The following is a 24,201-nucleotide window of genomic DNA, read 5'->3' as shown; positions in this document are numbered from 1 at the left end:
AAAAGGTGAATAGGGTCATTTTTCAAACATGTTTTTTCTTCCTGTGCACCTTCTGGAAAATAACAACTTCACCTGAAAGGGTCCGAAAATCCCCAATTTTGATGCGACAAAAGCCCTGGCTCGGACTGATCTGCACTTGTGAGTGACTACACGGCAGGGGGCGGGGCCACGCTGCAGAAAAGAATGACATTTCTATAGAAACAATGGCCCTTCTGAGTCCGAGTCGGGGTCAGCGCACCTCAAGTCCCGTAACCCTTTGACCCCCCCGACCCCTGCTGAGGTTTGTATTTATTGCAACATAGATCCTCTGTCCCATTTGTGTCCGCCGCTCGGAAAACCCGAGGCCTTTGAATGCAGCGAAATAAAAGAAGGCGGCCACCTGCATGGATTTTAATCACCTGACCTTCAAGTCAATATCAACATCCTTTTTTCTGGGGTGAGGGCTCGTGTGTATCAAACGCAACAATCTGAGCATTTTGATAGTTTTCAAAAGCATTACAATTTATAGAGGTTTGTTGTTGTTTTTTTAACCACAGGGATTCTCTTAAGTTAGGTCACAGGAACCCAGAAGGGTTTCAGTCATAAAAATGGTAAAAAAAATAAATTAAAAAAAGTCTTAAATAAGTCAAAATCTCATTGAGTTTTGATTTATTATTATTTTTTGAGCAGTAACAGACAACAAATAGTTGATGAAGTTTTCAGGTCCCACTCATAAAAGTGGAAAAATAAGTCTTAAATAAGTCAATAACTCAATGAGTTTTTATGTATATACAGTATATATTTTTTTTTAGCAGTAACAGACAACAAATAGTCACTGAAGTTTTCAGGTCCCACTCATAAAAGTGGAAAAATAAGTCTTAAATAAGTCAATAATTCATTGAGTTTTTATGTTTTTTTTTTTTCTTTTTGAGCAGTAACAGACAAGAAATAGTCACTGAAGTTTTCAGGTCCCACTCATAAAAGTGGAAAAATAAGTATAAAATAGGTCAATAACTCATTGAGTCTTTATGTATTTTTATTTATTTATTTATTTTTTAGCAGTAACAGACAACAAATAGTCACAGAAGTTTTCAGGTCCCACTCATAAAAGTGGAAAAATAAGTCTTAAATAAGTCGATAACTCATTAAGTTTTAATGTTTTTTTTTTGTTTGTTTTTTTGCAGTAACAGACAACAAATAGTCACTGAAGTTTTCAGGTCCCACTCATAAAAGTGGAAAAATAAGTCTTAAATAAGTCAATAACTCATTGAGTTTTTATGTTTTGTTTTTTTAATGCAGTAACAGACAACAAATAGTCGCTGAAATTTTCAAGTCCCACTCATAAAAGTGGAAAAATAAGTATAAAATAGGTCAATAACTCATTGAGTTTTTATATATTTTTTATTGGGGGTTTTTTGAGCAGTAACAGACAACAAATAGTCGCTGAAGTTTTCAGGTCCCACTCGTAAAAGTGGAAAAATAAGTCTTAAATAAGTCAATAACTCATTAAGTTTTTTTTAGTTTTTTTTTTAGAGCAGTAACAGACAACAAATAGTCACTGAAATGTTCAGGTCCCACTCATAAAAGTGGAAAAATAAATCTTAAGTAAGTCAATTACTCATTGAGTTTTTATGTATTTTTTTTTTTAGCAGTAAAAGATAACAAATAGTCATTGAAGTTTTCAGGTCCACTCATAAAAGTGGAAAAATAAGTATAAAATAGGTCAATAACTCATTGAGTTTTTATGTATTTTTTATTGTTTGTTTTTTAGGAGTAACAGACAACAAATAGTCGCTGAAGTTTTCAGGTCCCACTCATAAAAGTGGAAAAATAAGTCTTAAATAAGTCAATAACTCATTGAGTTTTTATGTTTTGTTTTTTTTATGCAGTAACAGACAACAAATAGTCGCTGAAATTTTCAAGTCCCACTCATAAAAGTGGAAAAATAAGTATAAAATAGGTCAATAACTCATTGAGTTTTTATATATTTTTTATTGGGGTTTTTTTGAGCAGTAACAGACAACAAATAGTCGCTGAAGTTTTCAGGTCCCACTCATAAAAGTGGAAAAATAAGTCTTAAATAAGTCAATAACACATTAAGTTTTTTTTAGTTTTTTTTTAGAGCAGTAACAGACAACAAATAGTCACTGAAATGTTCAGGTCCCACTCATAAAAGTGGAAAAATAAATCTTAAGTAAGTCAATTACTCATTGAGTTTTTATGTTGTTGTTTTTTAGCAGTAAAAGACAACAAATAGTCACTGAAGTTTTCAGGTCCACTCATAAAAGTGGAAAAATAAGTATAAAATAGGTCAATAACTCATTGAGTTTTTATGTATTTTTTATTGTTGTTTTTTTAGCAGTAACAGACAACAAATAATCGCTGAAGTTTTCAGGTCCCACTTATAAAAGTGGAAAAATAAGTCTTAAATAAGTCAATAACTCATTGAGTTTTTATGTATTTTTTATTTTTGGGAGCAGTAACAGACAACTAATAGTCACTGAAATTTTCAGGTCCCACTCATGAAAATGGAAAAATAAGTCTTAAATAAGTCAATAACTCATTTAGTTTTTATGTTTTGTTTTTTTAGCAGTAACAGACAACAAATAGTCACTGAAATGTTCAGGTCCCACTCAAAGTGGAAAAACAAGTCTTAAATAAGTCAATAACTAATTGAGTTTTTATTTATTATTATTTTTTTTTAGCAGTAACAGACAACAAATAGTCACTGAAGTTTTCAGGTCCACTCATAAAAGTGGAAAAATAAGTCTTAAATAAGTCAATAACTCATGAGTTTTTATGTATTTTAAATTTTTTTGGAGCAGTAACAGACAAGAAATAGTCACTGAAATTTTCAGGTCCCACTCATAAAAGTGGAAAAATAAGTATAAAATAGGTCAATAACTCATTGAGTCTTTATGTATTTTTATTTATTTATTTATTTTTTAGCAGTAACAGACAACAAATAGTCACAGAAGTTTTCAGGTCCCACTCATAAAAGTGGAAAAATAAGTCTTAAATAAGTCGATAACTCATTAAGTTTTAATGTTTTTTTTTTGTTTTTTTTTTAGCAGTAACAGACAACAAATAGTCACTGAAGTTTTCAGGTCCCACTCATAAAAGTGGAAAAATAAGTCTTAAATAAGTCAATAACTCATTGAGTTTTTATGTTTTGTTTTTTTAATGCAGTAACAGACAACAAATAGTCGCTGAAATGTTCAAGTCCCACTCATAAAAGTGGAAAAATAAGTATAAAATAGGTCAATAACTCATTGAGTTTTTATATATTTTTTATTGGGGGTTTTTTGAGCAGTAACAGACAACAAATAGTCGCTGAAGTTTTCAGGTCCCACTCATAAAAGTGGAAAAATAAGTCTTAAATAAGTCAATAACTCATTAAGTTTTTTTTAGTTTTTTTTTTAGAGCAGTAACAGACAACAAATAGTCACTGAAATGTTCAGGTCCCACTCATAAAAGTGGAAAAATAAATCTTAAGTAAGTCAATTACTCATTGAGTTTTTATGTATTTTTTTTTTTAGCAGTAGAAGATAACAAATAGTCACTGAAGTTTTCAGGTCCACTCATAAAAGTGGAAAAATAAGTATAAAATAGGTCAATAACTCATTGAGTTTTTATGTATTTTTTATTGTTTGTTTTTTAGGAGTAACAGACAACAAATAGTCGCTGAAGTTTTCAGGTCCCACTCATAAAAGTGGAAAAATAAGTCTTAAATAAGTCAATAACTCATTGAGTTTTTATGTTTTGTTTTTTTTATGCAGTAACAGACAACAAATAGTCGCTGAAATTTTCAAGTCCCACTCATAAAAGTGGAAAAATAAGTATAAAATAGGTCAATAACTCATTGAGTTTTTATATATTTTTTATTGGGGTTTTTTTGAGCAGTAACAGACAACAAATAGTCGCTGAAGTTTTCAGGTCCCACTCATAAAAGTGGAAAAATAAGTCTTAAATAAGTCAATAACACATTAAGTTTTTTTTTGTTTTTTTTTAGAGCAGTAACAGACAACAAATAGTCACTGAAATGTTCAGGTCCCACTCATAAAAGTGGAAAAATAAATCTTAAGTAAGTCAATTACTCATTGAGTTTTTATGTTGTTGTTTTTTAGCAGTAAAAGACAACAAATAGTCACTGAAGTTTTCAGGTCCACTCATAAAAGTGGAAAAATAAGTATAAAATAGGTCAATAACTCATTGAGTTTTTATGTATTTTTTATTGTTGTTTTTTTAGCAGTAACAGAAAACAAATAATCGCTGAAGTTTTCAGGTCCCACTTATAAAAGTGGAAAAATAAGTCTTAAATAAGTCAATAACTCATTGAGTTTTTATGTATTTTTTATTTTTGGGAGCAGTAACAGACAACTAATAGTCACTGAAATTTTCAGGTCCCACTCATGAAAATGGAAAAATAAGTCTTAAATAAGTCAATAACTCATTTAGTTTTTATGTTTTGTTTTTTTAGCAGTAACAGACAACAAATAGTCACTGAAATGTTCAGGTCCCACTCAAAGTGGAAAAACAAGTCTTAAATAAGTCAATAACTAATTGAGTTTTTATTTATTATTATTTTTTTTTAGCAGTAACAGACAACAAATAGTCACTGAAGTTTTCAGGTCCACTCATAAAAGTGGAAAAATAAGTCTTAAATAAGTCAATAACTCATGAGTTTTTATGTATTTTAAATTTTTTTGGAGCAGTAACAGACAAGAAATAGTCACTGAAATTTTCAGGTCCCACTCATAAAAGTGGAAAAATAAGTCTTAAATAAGTGAATACCTCATTGCGTTTTTATGTATTTTTTTTGAGCAGTAACAGACAACAAATAGTCGATGAAGTTTTCAGGTCCCACTCATAAAAGTGGAAAAATAAGTCATACTTTTTTTTCCTCTTTTTTTTTTTTTTTAACTTTTTTACTTTTTACTTTATTTTCCATTAAAGATCTTATGGATCCAAAACGGTCCCACTCATAACAGTGGTAAAAATAATGTTGTTTATTTAATGTTCTTTTTGTCATAGAAAATGTATTTTTCTTATGGCAAACACACAAATTAAGCAATATTTCCCTAAAGAATATGTGAAAATTGGTTCTTTGATGGATACCAATTGGACAATAACTCACAACAACATTGACTTTTGATTTATTATTATTTTTTGAGCAGTAACAGACAAGAAATAGCCACTCAAAGGGTCCCACTCATAAAAGTGTAAAAATAAGTCATACATTTTTATTTTATTTTTTACTTTCAACACTTAAATCTCTAGATCAACTTCAGATCGGTCAAAATTATTATTACATTTTTTAAAATGTTTTATGCCTTTTTTTTTTTTTTTTTTTTGCAAACACGCAAAATATGCAACATTTCTCCCAAATAATATTTCAAAGTGGAAAATTTGATGTGAAGTAATTGGAGACTTAAATAGGTAAATAATTAATAAGATAGATTTATATTTATTTATACAGTCAATTATACAGCATTATTCACATGTGAATAACATAAATACAGTCTATTATACAGCATTATTCACATGTGAATAACATAAATACAGTCTATTATACACCATTATACAGATTTGAATAACATAAATAGTCTATGATACAGCATTATTCACATGTGAATAACAAATAAAGTCTATTATACAGCATTATTCACATGTCAATAACATAAATACAGTCAATTGTACAGCATTATTCTCATTTGAATTATATAAATACCGTCTATTATACAGCATTATTCACATGTGAAAAACATAAATACAGTCTATTATAGAGCATTATTCACATGTGAATAACATAAATACAGTCTATTATACAGCATTATTCACATGTGAAAAACATAAATACAGTCTATTATACAGCATTATTCACATGTGAATAACATAAATACAGTCTATTATACAGCATTATTCACATGTGAATAACATAAATACAGTCTATTATACAGCATTATTCACATGTGAATAACAAATAAAGTCTATTATACAGCATTATTCACATGTGAAAAACATAAATACAGTCTATTATACAGCATTATTCACATGTGAATAACATAAATACGGTCTATTATACAGCATTATACACATTTGAATAACATAAATACAGTGTATTATACAGCATTATTCACATGTGAATAACAAATAAAGTCTATAATACAGCATTATTCACATGTAAATAACATAAATACAGTCAATTATACAGCATTATTCTCATTTGAATTATATAAATACCGTCTATTATACAGCATTATTCACATGTGAATAACACAAATACAGTCAATTATGCAGCATTATTCTCATTTGAATTATATAAATACCGTCTATTATACAGCATTATTCACATGTGAAAAACATAAATACAGTCTGTTATACAGCATTATTCACATGTGAATAACATAAATACAGTCAATTATACAGCATTATTCTCATTTGAATTATATAAATACCGTCTATTATACAGCATTATTCACATGTGAATAACATAAATACAGTTTAAATTCACAACAACCTTTTTTTCCCCCCCCAAAACACAATATAGAATGTGAGATACAACAGCATTATGCATACATTTATCTTAAAGAAGAAGAAGAAAAAATGGGCCCCCCCACGACCACAAAGGGAATAAGCGGTAGAAAAATGGATGGAATGACAGACAGAAATACAATTTATTTAAGTGTGTATCAAACTGGTAGCCCTTCGCATTAATCAGTACCCGTTTTTGATTGATTGATTGATACTTTTATTAGTAAATTGCACAGTTCAGTACATATTCCGTACAATTGAGCACTAAATGGTAACACCCGAATAAGTCGGGGTCCACGTTAATCAATTCACCCAAGAATAGCTCTTGGTTCCAAAAAGGTTGGTGACCCCTGATCTAGAGATTTAAACCTTGAATAACAATAATACAAAATAATGACACATTTTAAATGTTTTTTTTAACCACAATCTTTTGGGGTCCCTGGGATCACGCCTGAGTGGAGGCCTAAATGTATATATATATTGTATTGGTTTTTGAAATAAAAATATATCAAAATGGCTCCCCCAGCTTGCTTTGATTTTTCAGTGTGCGGCCCTCAGTGGAAAAAGTTTGGACACCCCTGCCGTAAACACACCACCCGTAAGCGTCCCCTCTGTCGGAAACAGTAGCGGAAATTCCGCACCGGCAAAAGCGACACCCAAACGCACCAAGCTCTCCTGGCTGCTAGCTAGCGTGGCTAGCCGCGCAGTACTGGAAGAAGCCGAGTCTTAGTTTCTCTCAAAACGGCCGCCATGGACCTGACTAACGTGTTGTCGCAGCTCGAAAGTGCCGACGGCCAGGACATCGAGACGCTTCTACGGGAGTATAACAGAGAGGTGACTTTACAAAAAAAAAAATAACTCTTCTTTTTAAGCCATAACAAACGTAGCTTGAGCGGCTAACTAGCTGAAGCTAATTTAAGCGGCTTGCTTTGAAGTAAACAAGCCGTCTTAATAAGAATTATAAAGATGATTTATTTATAATGTTTCATGTTTGCTTCGGCCCGACACAATAAAATGTATGAATGTTAAAGGCCTACTGAAAGGAGATGTTCTTATTCAAACGGGAATAGCATTGATTGATTGATAGATACTTTTATTAGTAGAATGCACAGTACAGTACATATTCCGTACAATTGACCACTAAATGGTAACACCCGAATAAGTTTTTCAACTTGTTTAAGTCGGGGTCCACGTTAATCAATTCATGGTACAAATATATACTATCAACATAATACAGTCATCACACAAGTTAATCATCATAGTATATACATTGAATTATTTACATTATTTACAATCCGGGGGGTGGGATGAGGAGCTTTGGTTGATATCAGAACTTCAGTCATCAACAATTGCATCAACAGAGAAATGTGGACATTGAAACAGTGTAGGTCTTATTTAGTAGGATATGTACAGCCAGCAGAGAACATAGTGAGTTCAGATAGCATAAGAACAAGTATATACATTAGAAGTACATTTGAGTTGTTTATAATCCGGGGAGATGGGATGTGAATGGAGGAGGGTATTAGTAAAGTGTTGAAGTTGCCTGGAGGTGTTGTTTTAGAGCGGTTTTGAAGGAATATAGAGATGCACTTACTTTTATACCTGTTGGGAGTGCATTCCACATTGATGTGGCATAGAAAGAGAATGAGTTAAGACCTTTGTTAGATCGGAATCTGGGTTTAACGTGGTTTGTGGAGCTCCCCCTGGTGTTGTGGTTATGGCGGTCATTTACGTTAAGGAAGTAATTTGACATGTACTTCGGTATCAAGGAGGTGTAGCGGACTTTATAGACTAGGCTCAGTGCAAGTTGTTTTACTCTGTCCTCCACCCTGAGCCAGCCCACTTTGGAGAAGTGGGTTGGATTGAGGTGTGATCTGGGGTGGAGGTCTAAAAGTAACCGGATTAGCTTATTCTGGGATGTTTGGAGTCTAGATTTGAGGGTTTTGGAGGTGCTGGGGTACCAGGAGGTGCAAGCGTAATCGAAGAAGGGTTGAATGAGAGTTCCCGCTAGAATCCTCAAGGTGCTTTTGTTGACCAGAGAGGAGATTCTGTAGAGGAATCTCGTTCTTTGGTTGACCTTTTTGATCACCTTGGTTGCCATTTTATCACAGGAAAGATTAGCCTATAGAATGGAACCTAGGTAGGTGATCTCATCCTTCCTGGTGATAACAATGTCACCCACTTTTATAGTGAAGTCACTGACCTTCTTAAGTTTGATATGGGACCCAAATAGGATGGATTCCGTTTTACCTAAGTGTATGGATAGCTTATTGTCAGCGAGCCAGGTGCAAATATTGAGGAGTTCAGCACTGTTGATTTGTTCCACCTGTGACTTGTCCTTGCCGGATACCAGCAGGGCCGAGTCATCCGCAAACAGGAACAATTCACAGTGGCATGCTGATGGCATGTCATTTACGTATATTAGGAACAGTAAAGGTCCTAGTATACTGCCTTGGGGGACTCCACAGCTTACTGAGAGGGGAGGGGACATGATGCCGTTCACTTCTACCACCTGTTTCCTCCCCTCCAAGTAAGATTGCATCCAGCTCGATGAGGTTTCGTCGAATCCGATTGCTCGGAGCTTATCCAACAGTATAGCGTGGTTAACGGTGTCAAAGGCCTTCTGAATGTCCAGCATGACCATGCCGCAGTATTTTCCCGCGTCCACCTCATGTTTGATGTGGTCGGTCAGATAGAGAAGGCATGTGTCAGTGGAGTGGTCCATTCTATGTGTCATACTTGATCATTTCGCGATATTGCCATATTTTTGCTGAAAGGATTTAGTAGAGAACATCGACGATAAAGTTGGCAACTTTCGGTCCTAAGAGAAAAGCCCTGCCTCTACCGGAAGTCGCAGACGATGACGTCACGCGTGTGATGGCTCCTCACATATTCACATTGTTTTTAATGGGAACTGTCACGCCAAATTTCTTCCCCCCTACAAAAAGGATGGAATAATGCTGTATCATAGACTATTTACGTTAATCACATGTGTACATTGCTGTATAATATCAATCAATCAATCAATGTTTACTTATATTGCCCTAAATCACTAGTGTCTCAAAGGGCTGCACAAACCACCACGACATCCTCGGTAGGCCCACATAAGGGCAAGGAAAACTCACACCCAGTGGGACGTCGGTGACAATAATGACTATGAGAACCTTAGAGAGGAGGAAAGCAATGGATGTCGAGCGGGTCTAGCATGATACTGTGAAAGATCAATCCACAATGGATCCAACACAGTCGCGAGAGTCCAGTCCAAAGCGGATCCAACACAGCAGCGAGAGTCCCGTTCACAGCGGAGCCAGCAGGAAACCATCCCAATAGACTGTATCTATGTTATTCAAATGTGAAAAATGCTTTATTATAGACCAGGGGGCGCTCACACTTTTTCTGCAGGCGAGCTACTTTTCAATTGACCAAGTCGAGGAGATCTACCTCATTCCTATTTATAATTTATATTTATTTATTTATGAAGGAGACATTTTTGTTAACAAGTTAATGGTGTTTAATGATAATACAAGCATGTTTAACACACATAGATTCCTTTCTTTCATGAAGAAAAGAATATAAGTTGGTGTATTTGATTCTGATGACTTGCATTGATTGGAATCAGACAGTGGTGCTGATAACGTCCGCATTTTCAAATGGAGGAAAAAAAAAGTCCTCCTTTCTGTCCAATACCACATGAAAGTGGTTGGATTTGGCATCTCATTTGTCCAACTTTCATACTCGTTTTTTAACACTTTGTTATGTGAGTAGCATATGTGTGTGGCCCTTTAATGTCTGGCAGCAGGTGAGTGACGTCAGTGACTGTGCGGATGGGCAAGCAAGTGAGAAAGCGGTCCATTGCAGCCTCATTATTTTATTGGCTAAGTTTTATATTCATAAATGTAAGTTTTTTAATACCCGTCCTATCTTTTGTGCCTTTAAAAAAGATCTGGAACTTTACATTAAAACGCTCTCTACCTCTAACAACAAAAAAGCTGTGAAAACGATGATGCTGTGTTCCAAATTTAAGTTGTTTGATGAATCTGAATAAGCCTACGGCTTTGCATTTTGTTTATCATATATATATATATATATATATATATATATATATATTTGTATTCTATTTTTATTATTTTGAACTTACAACCCCCTGGCGCTGTTTTGTACTGTTTTCATAATGTTTTATATTGTTGTGCGACCCCGAAAGGGAATAAGCGGTAGGAAATGGATGGATGGATGGACTTACTGTTTGTAATTGTTGAAATTTATAAATAAACCTTTAAAAAAAAAAAAAAAGTGAGAAAGCGGTCGCTGAGGGCGGGGGAGAAATACATTGGCATCAAACTCCGTAGCTTGCTAGCTTGTGCACGCTAGCTTTCTGAGACTCTTATTTTGTTACCACAGGCAGATGAAACAGGTCTTTTATGGTGAAGACAGGAACTGTGCAGTCGGTCTTTAGAGTTTTGACAGTAGGTACGGAGTCTTTAGAAATAAAATGTGTTTCTCTGCGTCCGCCCTGTTAGTGAATTTTTTCTTAAATATGAGCTTGCAGCAGCCAGCGTCATTTCACAAGATCCTCGGGTGCCGAGAATGTCAAACAACTGACGAAAGTGAAGTCTTGGTATGATTGATGATTGCTCATTTTTATGTATATTTTTTAATGCCTGGCTTGAGATCGACTGACGCACCCTCCGAGATCGACCAGTCGATCGCGATCGACGTAATGCCCACCCCTGTTATAGACTGTATTTATGTTATTCACATGTGAATAATGCTGTATAATAGACTTTATTTGTTATTCACATGTGAATAATGCTGTATAATAGACTGTATTTATGTTATTCAAATGTGTATAATGCTGTATAATAGACCGTATTTATGTTATTCACATGTGAATAATGCTGTATAATAGACTTTATTTGTTATTCACATGTGAATAATGCTGTATAATAGACTGTATTTATGTTATTCAAATGTGTATAATGCTGTATAATAGACCGTATTTATGTTATTCACATGTGAATAATGCTGTATAATAGACTGTATTTATGTTTTTCACATGTGGATAATGCTGTACAATATTACTTCATTTGTGTGTTTTGCCATAAGAAAAATGTTTTCTACGACAAAAAGAACATTAAATAACCAATAATAATTAAAACAAATTAAAAACAAAACATTTATAATAGATCTAAAGTTGATCTAAGTGATGAATGTTTAAAAATATATATTTTTACCACTGTTATGAGTGGGACCCTTTTGGATCCCTAAGATCTTTAACGGATGTTTTTTTTTTAACTGTCATTTCTAGAAAAATAAAAATAAAAAATAAAAATCAATCTTGTTATTTACCTATTTAAGTTTCCAAATTTCTTCCCCCCTACAAAAACCTCCCCCCCCCCATTTACTTCCAGGGTCATGATTAATACAGACGTTTTGTTAACGCTATATTATAAAAATATAACGCTATATTATAAAAATACAGACGTTGTGTTAACGCTATATTATAAAAAAAAATTAAAAACTATTTATAAACACAAGCTATGCGATGACACATTTACTTCCGGGGTCACGTTTCTTCTTATGTCATCCCATAGCTTGTGTTTGTAAATAGTTTTTTAATTTTTTTTTATAATATAGCGTTAACAAAACGTCTGTATTTTTATAAGATGGCGTTATATTTTTATAATATAGCGTTATATTTTTATAATATAGCGTTATATTTTTATAATATAGCGTTATATTTTTATAATATAACGTTATATTTTTATAATATAGCGTTATATTTTTATAATATAGCGTTAACTAAACGTCTGTATTTTTATAATATAGCGTTATATTTTTATAATATAGCGTTATATTTTTATAATAGAGCGTTAACAAAACGTCTGTATTAATCATGACCCCGGAAGTAATTGGGGGGGAAGGTTTTTGTAGGGAGAAGAAATTTGGCGTGACAGAGCCTCCAACAAAAAGTGCTATTCGGACCGAGAAAACGACAATTTCCCCATTAATTTGAGCGAGGATGAAAGATTTGTGTTTGAGGATATTGATAGCGACGGACTAGAAATAAAAAAAAAAAAAGTTAAAAAAAAAAAGCGATTGCATTGGGACGGATTCCGATGTTCTTAGACACATTTACTAGGTTAATTCTGGGAAATCCCTTATCTTTCTATTGTGTTGCTAGTGTTTTAGTGAGTTAAATAGTACCTGATAGTCGGAAGGGTGTCTCCACGGGTGTCTTGACGCGCAGTGTCTCAGGGGAGTCAACGACAGCTATGGACGGCACAAGCTCAGCTTTTCTCCGGTAAGAACCGACTTTTTAACCACAATGTTCTCACCGAGACCTGCTGGTTGACATTTGGTAGGGATGCATGTTGGCTCTGATCCACAGGAAAGTTTCACCTCCAGGAATTTTAAACAAGGAATCACATTGTGTTTGTGTGGCTAAAGGCTAAAGTTTCCCAACTCCATCTTTCTACTGTGACTTCTCCAATATTAATTGAACAAATTGCAAAAGATTCAGCAACACAGATCTCCAAAATACTGTGTAATTATGCAGTTGAAGCAGACGACTTTTAGCTATTGCATTACACGACGTTTCGAAGACAAAACTCCCAGGAAATTTAAAATTGTAATTTAGTAAACTAAACATTGGCATGTGTTGCAATGTTAATATTTCATCATTGATATATAAACTATCAGACTGCGTGGTGGGTAGTAGTGGGTTTCAGTAGGCCTTTAACTGCACGCCTCATGTTAGTCAGTATTTTTGAGCTCTTACAGTGTTAACGCTAGGACTCTTCAAAAATGGGGACCCGGGGTCCCCATCAAGTTATTAAAAAAACAAATCAATCAATGTTTATTTATATAGCCCTAAATCACAACTGTCTCAAAGGGCTGCACAAACCACAACGACATCCTCGGTAGAGCCCACATAAGGGCAAGGAAAAACTCACCCCAGTGCGACGTCGGTGACAGTGACAATGATGACTATGAGAAACCTTGGAGAGGACCGCATATGTGGGCAACCCCCCCCCCCTCCCTCTAGGGCAGTGTTTTTCAACCTTTTTTGAGCCGTCAAAAAAATGCGGAGGCACACCCCCAGCAGAAATGACCGTATTTCCTTGAATAGCCGCCGGGCATGTAATATGCGCCTGCCTTGAATTACTGCCGGGTCAAACTCACCCTCCAAATTTATTAGCGCATGCTTACATTTACCGCCGGGTCAAATTCATGACGTCACAAGTGACCTTTCTTCTACATATAAAAAGTGCAACATTAAACAGTTTCCATTGAAACTGTTTAAAGTCAACTCATCATGCTTAATTTATTACAGTATTTGGGAAGCCTGTAGTTGACTTTTATTATGTAAATGTTGTATTTTTATCAACATGTGATAGCAGGGACCCTGCTATTCAAAAGTAGGCTGCTACACTACTAATGATTAATGTAACTATTGCTGAAAAATAGTACAATTGCAATAGGAGAGACTATTCATCCCTAAACACAATGGAGTTCAATGAAATAACAGACAGACAGGGCTTTGCTGCCCCTAACACACACACACACAGACACACACTGCAAAATGAGTTAATGTTACGCTAAAAGCTAATTAGCCTTCACCTCAAGCCTATACTGTGAGCTAGCTGAGCTGCAGTTGAAGTTTCTAGAAGGTCAACGGGCCCATAGTGATGTTTGTAATGGTTGTGACTGGGAAGTGTTTAGTATAATTTGGGTAGAGTCCGCTGCTCCCCTGCTAAACGAATATCTCTGCTCGACGCTAAAGCATTGACTACATCGCTCTGAATACGCAGTGCTGATTGGCTGTTACATCGCTGTGAATACGCACTGCTGATTGGCTGTTACATTGCTGTGAATACGCACTGCTGATTGGCTTTGTATGTAACCAATCAGATGGTTTTGTGGGCGGGACAATGCTGGGTGCTCACTGCTCAGACAGAGGCAAAAAGCAGAGCAGCTTGTGAAGACTTCTGCTTCCAAACCGAAACCCCCGTACCGAAACGGTTCAATACAAATACACGTACCGTTACACCCCTAGTTTATTATCATTTGGGGAGAGTCCGCTGCCTTCTGCTTACCTTTCTGCTCACTCCACCGAAGGAGCACTGACGCCACGCGCTCTGAATACGCACTGCTGATTGGTTACACACAGGGCTTTAACAGCCAATCAGATGGTTCTGTGGGTGGGACAATGCTGGGTGCTGCAGAGATGTACTGGCAGAGGCAGAACTAAACGGAGCAGCTTGTTAAGACTTTAGTTTAGGCGGCGGCTCTTTGTTGTTAACAACAAAGCGCCGCGGGAAACCCTGCATGTATCGAACGTTTTATTGATATCGATCACATGTCTATCGCGCTTTATATTGATATCGTTTGATATCATGTCACAAAGTTTGCAATGGCAAGTGAATTATCCACAATAAGCTCTTTTCTGTTCCAGAACAGCCGCACCTTCACTTTCGACCCAAAGGAAGAATCGCTGCGCAGTGTAAGTAGACCCCATCGGCGCATTTACAAATACGGCACTTGACAATCGAACGCTCGCCTGGTGCCATTTCAGAAGCTGTGTCAGAGCGTCCTGGTCGTCCTCGGCATGAAGGTGCAGCCCAGCTGTCAGAAGACATGCCTGGAGACACTCCGCATCCTCTCCAGGGACAAGTGTGTCCTGGCACCTATAGCCACCCGGGACGGCGTGCTGACTCTGGCCAGGATGGCTCGACTGAACGCCGGAGAGATGGCGGGTGACGAGCAGGGGCGGCCGGAGGAAAGCACTCAATCGGAAGAGGAGGAGAGCGTGGTGGTGGAAGCCTTGAAGTGCCTGTCCAATGTGGTGTACAACAGTCCCGCCGCTCAGCAGGTGAGCGTGGACGTCAAGCTGGCCCACGGCCTGTGCGCCAAACTGCGCGCCTCCTCCGCCTGTCCCCACGAGGTGGGCCTCTTCACCCTGCGCATCCTCTTCCTGCTGTCGGCCCTGAAGGCGGACCTGAGTGAGCAGCTGCGGAAAGAGGGGCAGGCGGTGAAGCTGCTCACGGAGGTGCTGGAGCGCACCCTGGGCGTGAGCTGGGAAGGCCCCTACGAGGTGGCCCGTCCGGATCCTCAGGCTACGCCCCTGCCCGCAGAGGACAATGAGCGAGTCATGGAGGCGCTCAAAGCCCTCTTCAACCTGACCGTGTCGTCTGGGGGTAAGGTGAGTGTGACGCCAAACAACACACCTCTTGTTTAGGGTGCAAATGTCTGACGGTGGAGATCATAGCAGCCATCAGCATCAGCTAGTGACTGTGACTGAAACTCTTTTTTTTAGGGTTAGGAACCCCACAACAGCTCATAAATCCATTGGATACAAACTTTAGAGTGACGATTAAATCCTGAATCGATTTTCAATTCAAAACCGATTCTCGGAATACAAACCCCAAACCAGTGAAGTTGTCACATTGTGTAAATGGTAAATAAAAACAGAAGACAAGGATTTGCAAATCCTTTTCAACTTGTGGCCTTTAACATTCTGTGATTTCAATCCTGCTATGGCATCCCATTATGCACCTACTGGGAACCTGATTCTATGTTTTATTTATTTATTTATTTTTTATCTTGTTCTGTTTGTGTTGTGTTTGCTCGTTTTCATTGTTATCTTTTAACCTGCCTATTGTACAGCACTCTGTGGTAAATTTTAAATGTGCTTTATAAATAAAGTCGATTTGATTTATATTCAATTGAATGGACTGCAAAGACAAGATATTTATTGTTCCAACTGAGAAAAAACATTTTTTGTTGTTGCAAATAATCATGAACTTAGAATTTAATGGCAGCAACACACTACAAAAAAGTTGTCACAGGGGCCTTTTTACCACTGTGTTACATGGCCTTTCCTTTTAACAACACTCAGTAAACGTTTGGGAACTGAAAAGACACATTTTTGAAGTGGAATTCTTTCCCATTGTTGCTTGATGTACAGCTTAAGTTGTTAAACAGTCTCCCCTCTCATATTTTAGCTTTCACACATTTTCAATGGGAGACAGGTCTGGACTACAGGCAGGCCAGTCTAGTACCCGCACTATTTTACTATAAAGCCACACTGTTGTAACGCGTGGCTTGGCATTTTCTTGCTGAAATAAGCGTCGTTTGGATGGCAACGTATGTTAATCGAACTCAGCGGTAGCATTTAGGTGGAAACTTGGTTTTAATACATTCCAATGATGGACGAAAACCATCCATCCATCCATTTTCTACCGCTTGAAAAACCTTTGTGTGATATATACTTTTTTTTTTTGTAGGAGGAGGAGCACCAGTACAGACTCATCACCGCCATCCTGCGCCACCTGTTGATGTTAAGGACTGTGAAAGAGGAGAAAACAGAGGAAGTACACAGGTGAGAAACTTTTAAGCATGGGAAGAGAACAGCCTGTGACTGGTCAGCAGTATTCTCATCGGAGGACGTTCCCGCAAGTGGAACCGTGTTTTGTAACGCCTCTCCTTTCATACATTTTAAGAGATGACCTTACAATCCTTCCGCTGAGCTCGGCTTTGGGAGCTTAGTGACCGCTCAGGAAGTTGACTGCATAACAAGCTAAAGTCTTAGGAGCCCAGGGCGTCATTGAACGACACACCACAGCAAATCAAGACCATTGTTTTGACAGTTTTGACCCCAGCTTCCGGTCTTTAACTTTCTGGAAATGTGCCCCCCCCCCTAGACAATTTGGTTGAATATCTCTGCACTGCAAAGTTCATGTTATTTTTGTTGTAAGTGGTCCAAATAGTGTATATAACATGTATTATTGCTGTAGTTTTTATTATTCTATTAAGTCATGAAGTGGCTATATTGTGCACGTCTGATGTTGCTCTCTTTAGTCCACGGTTTGCTCAGACACAAAAAAAATTTAGAGGGAACATTGCTTTCGTGTACAGATGTCCGATAATGGCTTTTTTGCAGATATACCGATATTGTCCAACTCTTAATTACCGATTCCGATATCAACAGGTTCTGATATATACAGTCGTGGAATTAACACAGTATTATGCCTAATTTTGTTGTGATGCCCCGCTGGATGCATTAAACAATGTAACAAGGTTTTCCAAAATAAATCAACTCAAGTTATGGAAAAAAATGCCAACATGGCACTGCCATATTTGTTATTGAAGTCACAAAGTGCATTATGTTTTTTAACATGCCTCAAAACAAAAGCTTGGAATTTGGGACATGCTCTGCCTGAGAGAGAATGAGGAGGTTAAGGTGAGCGGGGTAGGGCGTAGCGTATAGCGTGTATTGTAGCGTCCCGGAAGAGTTAGTGCTGCAAGGGGTTCTGGGTACTGTATTTTTTGGACTATAAGTCGCAGTATTTTTCCTAGTTTGGCCGGGGGTGTGACATATACAACGGAGCGACTTATGTGTGGAATTATTAACACATTACCGTAAAAGTAAAATATGAAATAATATTATTTATCTCATTCGCGGAAGAGACGAAGAAAATGTCAGCAAACGTCACACACACGTCAGCAATCGTCACACACACGTCAGCAATCGTCACACACACATCAGCCAATAAGAATTTTGCGGGGGAGGGTCATGGCAGAAGTGCATTGTGGGTCATGGGGTGCTAACTGCTAAATGGTACTGCCGTAACTATTAAAATGGATCATTTCATCGTTGGCGTTAACTTATAAAAACTGAGAAGGGCTGAATAAAAATGGCACCGAAAAGGTGTTGGATTTTATCAAATAAATTTCCCCCAAAAATGTGACTTATACTTCAGTGCGACATATATATGTTTTTTTTCCTTCTTTATTATGCATTTTCGGCCGGTGTGAGGTATACTCCGGAGCGATTTATAATCCGAAAAATACGGTATTTGTTCTGTTGTGTTTATGTTGTGTTACGGTGCGGATGTTCTCCCGAAATGTGTTTGTCATTCTTGTTTGGTGTGGGTTCACAGTGTGGCGCACATTTGTAAAGTGTTAATTAGAATGTCCAGGACGAGTGAAATGTGTTGAAGGTGGAAAGGTTGGAATAGGTTAAAAAATGTGGGAATTGTGGAAGTTTAAAAAAGGGCCAATTCATTTTTAACGGGAAATATGTCCCGGAAAACCTGGAATTCTGGGATTTTTTTTTTTTTCAATCTTTTGAAGGAGAGCACACAGGCTTGATATTTTAGAGTTGGAACAGTTTGAATCGGATGAAAAATGTGGGAATTGTGGAACTTTGAAAAATATCCCATTTATTTCAATGGGAATTTCATGGAAATTTGTGAATTTAAGGAAAGCGGCATTTTTTTGGAAAGTGTTAAAAGCCTTGAATGTTCAAAATGAGTTGAAATGGTTGGTGTTGGAATTTTTTTAATCGGTTGAAGGTGGAGTGGTTGGAATAGGTTGAGACGTGGGAATTGGGGAAGTTTGAAAAATGGCCAATTCATTTTGAATGGGAAAAATGTCCCGGATAACATGGAAATCTGGGAATATTTGGAATTTGTCAAGAGAAAGCCCGCGATTCCCGAATAGGCTGAACAGTTTGAAGTTGGAACGGTTTGACTCGGGTGAAAAATGTGGAAGGTAAAGCGTGCCAAAATCTTGAGAAGAAGAATAAGAAGTTTAAAAAATAGAGGAATTTTGGTGTGTATGTAAATGTGTTCTTCTCCGCCTTGAACCCTTAGCCACACCATCAACGTGCTGAGCAACCTGCCCGTGCCCTGCATGGACGTACTCATCGACCTGCCCGTACAAGGAGGAGTAGAGGCGTACGGCGGCAAAAACATGGACGCCATACAAGTGTTACTGGACTTCATGGAGAAACGCATAGACAAGGTAAAGCTCATCCTGGATGGCATTAACACACTTTGGGTATGGCTGCTGATTCTCATGCTTTGGCTTATCTGTCGCGGCCCTCACCCAATACATGTGGTCAGATGTCACAAATAGATCTAGCACTACCTGTTAGGTGGCGGTAGGCATCGTAACTCTGCTTCAAAGATAACACCAAGGTCATACGCACCTGGTCTGCCAGAGAATATGAAGACGTAGTCGGAGGTGGATCAGTGTTGCCAAAATGGAGAAATGGAGCCAATGGGCTTAAGCTGATGATAAAAATCTGAAATGTTATTACTACATCATTAATAATAAAAATCCAATCCAATCCAATCCACTTTATTTATTTAGCACATTTAAACAACAATAACGTTTCCAAAGTGCTGCACAGCCATGTTAAAAACAATTGTAAAAAAATAAATAAATAAAATAAAATTAAAAAAAAAAAAAAAAAAAGTATATATATATATATATATATTATGCTCCACCAATGACTGAATAAAAACAAAAAATAAATAAATATAAAACCAATAAAAAAACAATATAAAAACAAATATGATTAAAAACTATTTTAAAGGGTAAAATCAATTAAAACAGTAAAATAGAAATCAAAGTGTATAAAAAAACACAGAGGACAACAGTGAACAGAGGACCACACAACTCACGTAGTGTTAAAAGCCAAAGAATAAAAGTGGGTCTTAAGACGAGACTTAAAACACTCCACTGTGGAAGCAGTTTGAACATGGAGCGGCAGAGTGTTCCAGAGCTTAGGGCCGACCACAGAGAAGGCTCTGTCTCCCCTGGTCTTAAGTCTGGTCTTGGGCACCACGTAAAATGTAATCAATTCATGTAAATATTTTATTTGAGCATTGCTTAACAATTACATGCTGATGTGTCCTGGCCAATTGTGCAAATTGGACCGGGACTTCCCCCTGCACGCTGCGACCACAAGTAGACTGTGAGAAACCCCACACTTGCGTGAATCGAATCACCCACATCTGCAGTCCTCTCTAAGGTTTCTTATCTTCACATTGACATCCAACTGGGTTGTGAGTTTTTCCTTGCTCTGAACCCAGGATGTCGTGCCGTGGCTTGTGCAGCCCTTTGAGACACTTGTGATTTAGGGCTATATAAATAAACTCTGACCCCCTGACACCCGCACTCAACTGTCTATACGACGTCAAGGCTTGGTTAGCCCAGAATTTTTTAATAATGAATGAGGGAAAAAACTTAAATTTTAGTTTTTGACTTGGGACCATTGCAAAATGATGTGCGTCCCAAGGTCACCAGCCTTGGCGTCACTATAGATAACGATTTTAAACTTGACAAACAAGTCAATGGCGTTTTAAAATCATGTTTTTATCATCTTCGTCTTTTAGCAAAGGTAAAACCGTTTTTATCTTTTAAACTTTTTGAACAAGTCGTGCATGCTTTTATTTCAAGTGCCCTGGACTACTGCAATACACTTTATGCTGGCATCAGCCAAAAAGCTCTCTCCCGGTTGCAGTTAGTCCAGAACGCGGCAGCAGGACTTTTAACAGGGGCCAGAAAACGCCTGCATATATCCCCAATCCTTTAGAGTTTGTACTGGCTCCCTGTTCATTTTAAAATTGATTTTAAAACTTTGCTCTTGGTTTTTAACGCTGTACATGGACTGGCACCTCATTATATCTCGGACCTCATCCAAACTCACAATCCTGCGCGCGCTCTGAGGTCCGAGAGCCAGCTCCAGCTCGTGGTGCCCAAGACCAGACTTAAAACTAGGTGAGGGAGACAGGGGCTTTCTCTGTGGTCGGCCCTAAACTCTGGAACACTCTGCCCCTCCATATTCGAACTGCTCCCACAGTGGAGTGTTTTAAGTCTCATCTTAAGACCAATTTTTATTCTCTGGCTTTTAACACTACGTGAGTTGTGTGGTACTCTGTTGCCCTCTGTGTTTTAAAGTTTTAATTTCTATTTACTGTTTTAATTTGACCCTTAAAATAGTTTTTAATCATATTTATTTTATTTTGTTTGTAAATCGGTTTTATATGTATTCATTTATTATTATTATTTTTTTTTTTTATTCAGTCATTGGTGGAGCTCAGGATAGTATTTGAATGTTGTTTTTAATATTCCAATGCGCTTTTTGAAGAATGGTGGAAAAATCCTATAAACACACTCCGCAACCTTGTGGACAGCCTTCCCAGAAGAGTTGATGCTGCAATAGCTACAAAAGGTGGGCCGACGTCATATTGAACCCTATAGGTTAGGAATGGGATGGCACTTGAAGTTCAAATGTGAGTCAAGGCAGGTGGCCAAATACTTCACATTTCCACTAAAAACTAGCTGCTAAGCTAGTAGGTAGGTGGTATTGGGTATTGTTGTACTTCACCTTTGTCCGTGATGCATAAAACGTATTTGTATAGATGGTTTACTGATCAATAGCCATAATGTGCAGCTTGTGAAAAGTGTGTGTTTTTAGGGCTCCAACTACATAGAGGGGCTCACTCCGGTGCTCACCCTGCTAACTGAAGCATCCAGACACCACAGAGAGATCCGCAGATATGTCAAAGCTCAGGTATGGTATTTTTTATTAACATCCAAAATATTTGAATGAGGTCCACTGGCTTGATTTTTGAACTGTGGAATGCCATTCCCAGGTGCTTCCGCCACTCAAAGACGTCAAGACCAGGCCTGAGGTGGGCACCACCACCAGGAACAAGCTGGTCCGTCTCATGACTCACGTGGAGATGGCAGTCAAGCTGGCGGCTGCAGAGTTCCTCTTTGTTTTGTGTAAAGAGAGTGGTAAGGAGGAGAGCGAGGTGACGGAAGGAACGCGTGCAACACATGACGTGCTGTCTTGTCGTCTAGTGGACAAACTGTGTAAGTACACGGGCTACGGACATGCAGCCGGAATCCTTCTGAATAAAGGGCTGCTCGGAGGAGGAAGAGGAGAGACGGAGTACTCGGACGATGAAGACACCGACACAGAAGAGTACAAAACTGCCAAACCTTTGTGAGTGTCCACTGATGTAACCCCGCCCTTTAACATGTAGAAGTCAGGCTTCAATCAGTTAGTATTATTTGACCAATACGTTTATTATTGTGAACAACTGCACTGCATCATTTGGTACACTTTGTTAGCTGCACAAGGGCTAAACATGTTCATGTTATCCAATTGGGATGCCCAAAATAATTCAATTTGCATCTAAATAGTAATTTCAATTCATTCCGATTCTAAAACGATTCATACTTTTTGAGAATCAATTGAAACAAAGAAGATATTTTATTATAAATATTTTTTTCAATTTTTTAAGAATCAATTTTTGGATTAATAAACAAACAACTATTAGTGATATTATTTTTTTTATTATTGATGCTTTTATTTATTAATTTCTTTCCTTATTTTTTAGTATTCTATTTTATAAGTAAAGTATTTATCAGTCTTTTCAATTGCTTGGTAAGTTTCAGTCCTAAATACATATTGCAAAGCTGGGCTTGGGTTGGGTTTAGGATTTCTCTATTTTTTTTCATTAAATTGATTAACATTCTGTGATTTCTGTTGATAAAATGTAAAATAAAAACGATTAAAAAAAATACACACACATGTATATATGTGTGTATATATACATATGCATATACAGTGGGGCAAAAAAGTATTTAGTCAGCCACCGATTGTGCAAGTTCTCCCACTTAAAATGATGACAGAGGTCTGTAATTTTCATCATAGGTACACTTCAACTGTGAGAGACAGAATGTGAAAACAAATCCAGGAATTCACATTGTAGGAATTTTAAAGAATTTATTTGTAAATTATGGTGGAAAATAAGTATTTGGTCAACCATTCAAAGCTCTCACTGATGGAAGGAGGTTTTGGCTCAAAATCTCACGATACATGGCCCCATTCATTCTTTCCTTAACACGGATCAATCGTCCTGTCCCCTTAGCAGAAAAACAGCCCCAAAGCATGATGTTTCCACCCCCATGCTTCACATTAGGTATGGTGTTCTTGGGATGCAACTCAGTATTCTTCCTCCTCCAAACACGACAAGTTGATTTTATACCAAAATGGATACATGGATGATACAGCAGAGGATTGGGAGAATGTCATGGGGTCAGATGAAACCAAAATAGAACTTTTTGGTATAAACTCAACTCGTCGTGTTTGGAGGAAGAAGAATACTGAGTTGCATCCCAAGAACACCATACCTACTGTGAAGCATTGTGGTGGAAACATCATGCCTTGGGGCTGTTTTTCTGCTAAGGGGACAGGACGATTGATCCGTGTTAAGGAAAGAATGAATGGGGCCATGTATCGTGAGATTTTGAGCCAAAACCTCCTTCCATCAGTGAGAGCTTTGAAGATGAAACGTGGCTGGGTCTTCCAGCATGACAATGATCCAAAACACACGGCCCGGGCAACGAAGGAGTGGCTCCGTAAGAGGCATTTTAAAGTCCTGGAGTGGCCTAGCCAGGGTCCAGACCTCAACCCCATAGAAAATCTGTGGAGGGAGTTGAAAGTCTGTGTTGCTCGGCGACAGCCCCAAAACATCACTGCTCTCGAGAAGATCTGCATAGAGGAATGGGCCAAAATACCAGCTACTGTGTGTGCAAACCTGGTAAAGACCTATAGTAATCGTTTGACCTCTGTTATTGCCAACAAAGGTTATATTACAAAGTATTGAGTTGAATATTTGTTATTGACCAAATACTTATTTTCCACCATAATTTACAAATAAAACTCTTTAAAATTCCTACAATGTGAATTCCTTGATTTTTTTTTTCACATTCTGTCTCTCGCAGTTGAAGTGTACCTATGATGAAAATTACAGACCTCTGTCATCATTTTAAGTGGGAGAACTTGCACAATCGTTGGCTGACTAAATACTTTTTTGTCCC

The 24,201-nt window shown here is 37.4% G+C and overlaps 1 protein-coding gene across 1 annotated transcript in view; it reads left to right on the top strand.

Annotated features, from left to right (window-relative positions):
* The first annotated feature begins 7,175 nt into the window (after positions 1–7,175).
* Positions 7,176–24,201, top strand: part of ric8b (RIC8 guanine nucleotide exchange factor B) — a 29,013-nt gene continuing 11,987 nt past the window's right edge. The window contains exons 1-8 of the mRNA XM_061894245.1: positions 7,176–7,347; positions 14,969–15,016; positions 15,089–15,715; positions 16,800–16,894; positions 19,170–19,320; positions 21,785–21,880; positions 21,963–22,107; positions 22,174–22,318. Coding sequence (XP_061750229.1) covers positions 7,264–7,347; positions 14,969–15,016; positions 15,089–15,715; positions 16,800–16,894; positions 19,170–19,320; positions 21,785–21,880; positions 21,963–22,107; positions 22,174–22,318 — 1,391 coding nt within the window. The 5' untranslated portion in view covers positions 7,176–7,263. The remainder of the gene's footprint in view (positions 7,348–14,968; positions 15,017–15,088; positions 15,716–16,799; positions 16,895–19,169; positions 19,321–21,784; positions 21,881–21,962; positions 22,108–22,173; positions 22,319–24,201) is intronic.

Source organism: Nerophis ophidion, linkage group LG03 (assembly GCF_033978795.1).
Source record: "Nerophis ophidion isolate RoL-2023_Sa linkage group LG03, RoL_Noph_v1.0, whole genome shotgun sequence".
Classification (NCBI taxonomy): Eukaryota; Metazoa; Chordata; class Actinopteri; order Syngnathiformes; family Syngnathidae; genus Nerophis; species Nerophis ophidion.
Note: the sequence above shows the minus strand (reverse complement) of the source record. Positions and strands in the feature narration are given on the sequence as shown.